Raw genomic sequence first — 5,395 nt, 5'->3', positions numbered from 1 at the left:
TGCGGACTCAAGGGTCCCAGGTTCGAATCCAGTTAAGGTCATGTACCTTGGTTGCGGGCACGTCCCCAGGTGGGGGTGTGCAGGAGGCAGCGGATGGATGTTTCTCTCTCATCGATGTTCCTAACTCTCTATCTGTGCCATGTCAGCACAGCCAAGGGTTCGGCGAGCCTGAGGGAGGGCCGGTGAAGGATGAAGAAAAGACAGACACAGAATAAGCTGGGTCTAGGTGGATCTTCTGTGCCTGGCTGAGGCCACAGAACAGATCCAGACTGCAAAGCCGAGGCTTTATAATCAGGGACAAACAAGGCAATTTACAATGTTTTTATGGGTTTCACTGGGTTTGGCAGCACTTGCTGCCCCTCCCACAGCCCACTAGCTACCCAGGAAGGATCTAGGGAGCAGTCACATGATCAAGTTTAATTATGCTTAAAGAGCTGTGCCCTACAAACTGGGACTTGTTTGTGACTTTGCCAGCAGGTCAGTCTGAGGCTTAACCCTATAACCGCTCCCTACACTATCTGTGGAAAATCAAAAAAATAGCCCAAACCGGTTTGGCTCAGTGGATAGAGCATCGGCCTGTGGACTGAAGGGTCCCAGGTTCAATTCTGGTCAAGGGCATGTACCTTGGTTGCGGGCACATCCTCGGTAGGGGAGTGTGCAAGAGGCAGCTGATCGATGATTATCTCTCATCGATGTTTCTAACTCTATCCCTCTCTCTTCCTCTCTGTAAAAATCAATACTATATATATATATAAAATCAATAAAATATATATTTTTATTTTTTAAAAAATCTATTTTATTGATTTTTTACAGAGAGGAAGAGAGAGGGAGAGTTAGAAACATTGATGAGAGAGAATCATCGATCAGCTGCCTCCTGCACACTCCCCTACCGAGGATGTGCCCACAACCAACATACATGCCCTTGACCGGAATCGAACCTGGGACCCTTCAGTCCGCAGGCTCACGCTCTATCCACTTAGCCAAACCGGTTTCGGCAATATATTTTATTGATTTTTTGCCCCTCTCCCTCCCTCCCATACATACCCTCCCTCCCCAGAGTTTTATGTCCATTGGTTGTACTTATATGCATGTATACAAGTCCTTCGGTTGATCTATTATCTCCCCCAGATCTTCCTCCCCTCCCCACTGTAATTTGACAGTCTGCTTGTTGCTTTACTGTCTCTATATCTATCTTTTGGTTCATCAGTTTATAATGTCTTTGTTTTTTTTTTAAGAGGAGGCATCCCGGGACCCAGGAGTCCCCCTCCCTCGTGAGAGGCTCACCGTGCCCGCTCCCCCTCCCGCCCCCCTCCAGGCAGCCATGGCCCAGCAGTTTAAGAAAGCTGCCAGCTGCTCCGTCTGCCTCAGGTACTTCGAGGACCCGGTGAAACTCCGGTGCGGCTTCACCTGCTGCCGCCGCTGCCTGCCCGCCCTGCCCAAGGCGCCGGACGGGGAGGGGCTGCTGTGCAGCAACTGCTCCAGGGTCTCTCAGGAGGAGGACATCAAGCCCCACAGGGTGCTGTGCAGCCTGGCGTCCAAGGTCAAGGAGATGGAGCCCCAGCTGACAGCCATCCTGCAGATGGACCCCCGGATCCGAAAGTTCCAGGGTGAGACCTCTGGGCCTCCCCCGGGGGCCGGCAGCCCCTGGAAGGATCCTTCTTCCCGGTGTCTCTAGCCTGAGAGTCAACCTAGGAACCAGGAGGTCACAGTTCGATTCCCGGTCAGGGCACAGGCCTGGGCATATGCAGGCTCGATCCCCAGGGTGGGGCGTGCAGGAGGCAGCTGATCCGTGATTCTTTCTCATCATGGGTGTTTCTAGCTCTCTCTTCCTCTCCCTTCCTCTCTGACATCAATAAAAAAGAAATATTTAAAAATGTTTGAAATTTATTTTTTCATTGGAACCAGGTTTTTTGGCAAATAGAACCCTGAGTCCATCCTAGACCTGGGCTCCTCAATATTTCCTTGCCCCATTGGAGACAGACGGGCACAGGGAGAAACCTGCTTTTGCATAGACTGTATGTTACAGATCCTGTACCGCTGAGAGCAGCCTTGTTATTGTTCATGTGTTTTTAAGAAAAACATTTTTTTAAATACTTTTATTGATTTCAGAGAAGAAGAGAGAGAGAAATATCAGTGATGAGAATCATAGATCTGCTGCTTCCTACAAGCAACCCACTGGGGATGGAGCCTCCAATCTGGGCATGTATGTGCCCTTGACAGGAATTGAACCTGAGACCCTTCAGTCCGCAGGCTGATGCTCTATCCACTGAGCCACACCAGCCAGGGCAAGAAATATCTTAAGTGTTTTTTTCTATTTACTTTTAAATTACAGTGGGAAAAGAAATAAAATAAATTACAGTGGACATGTAACAGCCGGTTTGGCTCGATGGAAAGAGCTTTGGCTTGAGGATCCTTCAGTACCCAACTTTGATTCCAATGAAAAATCTCAAACATTTTTAAATATATATTTTTTTATTGATTTCAGAGCGGAAAGGAAAGAAACATCAATGATGAGAGAGTCATTGATCCGTGGCCCCCTGCTGGGCTGTATGATAATTTTGAGGTCTATTTTTCATGTGTATTCCTTACTAAGGAGAAAAGAAGACCCAGCCCATGGGCCTGGGCCAGTGATTGGGCATTGGCCTATGAACGGGTTCACGGGTTCACAGTCAGGGCGGATTTTCAGGCTGTTGGCTAGGTCCCCCAGTAGGGGGCGTGCAGGAGGCAGTGATTCTCATGGATGTTTCTTTCTCTTTCTCCTTTTCTCTTCCTCTCTGAAATCAATTTAAAAAAAAAAAAGTTTTTTAGCACAGCCCGTGTGGCTCAGTGGTTGAGCATTGATCTATGAATCAGGATTCACAGTTCAATTCCCGGTCAGGGCACATGCCTGGGTTGTAGGCTCCATCCCCTGTAGGGGGTGTGCAGGAGGCAGCCCATCCATGATTCTCTCTCATCATTGACGTTTCTCTCTCTCCCTCTCCCTCTCCCTTCCTCTCTGAAATCAATTATACACACACACACACACACACACACACACACACACACCCCGAGTGGCCAATTGTGATCTCTGAATGCATAATAATCGGACCACTCAAGTGCATATCCTATAGAATAAAAGGCTAATATGCAAATTGTCCCCTCCACCAGGAGTTCAACCAGCAGGCAGGCCGGCCAACCGCCCATGTCCCCTCCCCCTGGCCAGGCTGGCCGGACCCCACCCATGCACGAATTCATGCACCGGGCCTCTAATATGTATATTTTAAAGGAGAGAAGAAAAGTCCTTAATCAAACCATTGAATCACTTACATAATGTCAAGGGAATACCTATCGTCGTCCCCACCCCCCCCAGATACAATTCCATCAAATCTGGGGCCAGGGAAGTCTCCCCAGGAAAATGCCCTGGGGAAGACGGGAAGTGGGGAGCCATGGCCAGGAAGGGGGCGCACCTGCTGACTCCATCCTCCCTCTCTCCGCAGTGGACATGACCTTGGACCTGGACACCGCCCACGACTACCTGGTCATCTCGGAGGACCTGCGGCGGGTCCGCATCGGGGGTGACTCCCAGGAGCGCCCCGCCCACCCGGGGAGGTTCAGCGACTCCCCCTGCGTCCTGGGCACCCCCCGCTTCACCTCGGGCCGCCACTACTGGGAGGTGGACGTGGCGGGCAGCCGCACGTGGAGCGTGGGCCTGTGCCGCGAGGCGGCCCCCCGGCAGGGCGACGTGGTCCTGTCCGACGAGCACGGCTTCTGGACCGTGATCTGCAGCGACGGCAGGTTGGTGGCGGGCACCCAGCACCCGCGGGGGCTCCTGGTGCAGCCGCGCCTGCGCCGCCTGGGCCTCTTCCTGGACGTGGACGTGGGGACCCTGTCCTTCTACCACGTGGCCGACGGGTCCCACGTGTTCACGTTCCCCGGCGTCCCGGCCGCCGAGCCGCTGCGCCCCTTCCTGGGGCCGGCGGGTTCCTCGGAGGACGGGGAGAGCTGGCTGGCCATCTGCCCCTGCGCCCCCGTCCCCGCGGGGCTGGGGTCCCTGGGCCGGGGTCCTGGGTTGGAGTCGGGGGGCGGGGAGGGGGACAGGGAAGCCCTGAGCTCGGGGTCCGGGGCCCCGGGGCCCGGGTTGCAGTCGGGGGGCGGAGATGGGGACAGGGAAGCCCTGAACTCGGGGACCCGGACCCGGGCCCCCTGCGCGCGCGCGCCCCTGTGGCCCCGCGCGCCCCGCGTGGCTGCAGCAGAAGGAGCCCCCGCGCGCCCCGCGCAGAGTGAGCCAGGCCCCGCGGAGTGAGCCAGGCCCGCGGGAAGCCGGCTCCCCCCGTGGGTGCAGTTCGGTTCGGTTCGGTCCGGGTGGTGTCGCTGGGACCTGTGGGTCTTTTTAGCCAATAAACGTGTTCCGAACCTGCGGATCCCAAACGCCTCGCTCTTATTTCTCTGAAGTTGGTGCGGAGAAGAGGCAGGAGGGGAAATACAATGTGGGATGTGGCTCAGTGGATAGAGCGCCGGCCTGCGGTCCGAAGGGTCCAGGGTTCGATTCTGGTCAAGGGCATGCACCTTGGTGGCGGGCACATCCCCAGTGGGGGGCGTGCAGGAGGCTGCAAGATTCTCTCTCATCGATGTTTCTGACTCTCCCTCTCCCTTCCTCTCTGTAAAAAATCAATAAAGTATATATTTTTTATAAAATTGTGGGATGTGCCCCCCGGGCTGGTGGGTCTTCCCTGGGATGCAGGAGCCAGCCCTGGGGAAACGGGGGAAACACGGGGGTGGCGGCCCTCCCATCCCCGCCGCCCCAGTTCCATCCCCAGCTGAGATGGGGGGGGGGGTAACCCGGTCCCTGTCCCTCGCCCTCTCTATAGAGATAAGAACACAAACCTTGGAGGGAGGATTAAAACACACAGAGCCCGGCTCCTGCAGCTCAGTGAGTGACCATCGACCTAGAACCAGGAGGTCCTGGGTTCGATTTCAGATAGAGGGCACATGCTGGGGTTGCGGGCTTGGTGCGGGTAGGGGGCGTGCAGGAGGCAGCTGATCCCTGAGTCCCTCTCACCATGGGTGTTTCTCTCTCTCTGAAAGAGAGAGAGAGAGAGAGAGAGAGAGAGAGAGAGAGAGAGAGAGAGAGAGAGAAGAAAGAAAAAGAGAGGGAGTAAGAAAAAGAAAGAGAAAGAAAGAAAGAAAGAAAAAGAAAGAAAGAAAGAAAGAAAGAAAGGAAGGAAGAAAGAGAAAGAAAGGAAGGAAGGAAGGAAGGAAGAAAGAGAAAGAAAAAGAGAGAGAAAGAAAGAAAGGGAGGGAGGGAGTAAGAAAAAGAAAAAGAAAGAAAGGAAGAGAGAAAGAAAAAAGAGAGAGAAAAAGAAAGAAAGAAAGAAAGAAAGAAAGAAAGAAAGAAAGAAAGAAAGAAAGAAAGAAA

The 5,395-nt window shown here is 53.8% G+C and overlaps 1 protein-coding gene across 1 annotated transcript; it reads left to right on the top strand.

Moving 5' to 3' along the window:
* Positions 1-1,321: 1,321 nt before the first annotated feature.
* On the top strand, positions 1,322-4,669 carry RFPL4A (ret finger protein like 4A; the record flags this gene model as incomplete). Its single annotated transcript, XM_084906651.1, has 2 exons — positions 1,322-1,607; positions 3,477-4,669. The coding sequence occupies 2 exons, from the start codon at positions 1,322-1,324 to the stop codon at positions 4,280-4,282; spliced, it is 1,092 nt and encodes a 363-aa protein (XP_084762777.1). The 3' UTR covers positions 4,283-4,669.
* Between the last annotated feature and the right edge of the window lie 726 nt (positions 4,670-5,395).

Source organism: Pipistrellus hanaki (genome assembly GCF_964339955.1).
Source record: "Pipistrellus hanaki genome assembly, chromosome: 15".
NCBI classification, from domain to species: domain Eukaryota; kingdom Metazoa; phylum Chordata; class Mammalia; order Chiroptera; family Vespertilionidae; genus Pipistrellus; species Pipistrellus hanaki.
This window is presented reverse-complemented; position numbering and strand designations above follow the sequence as displayed.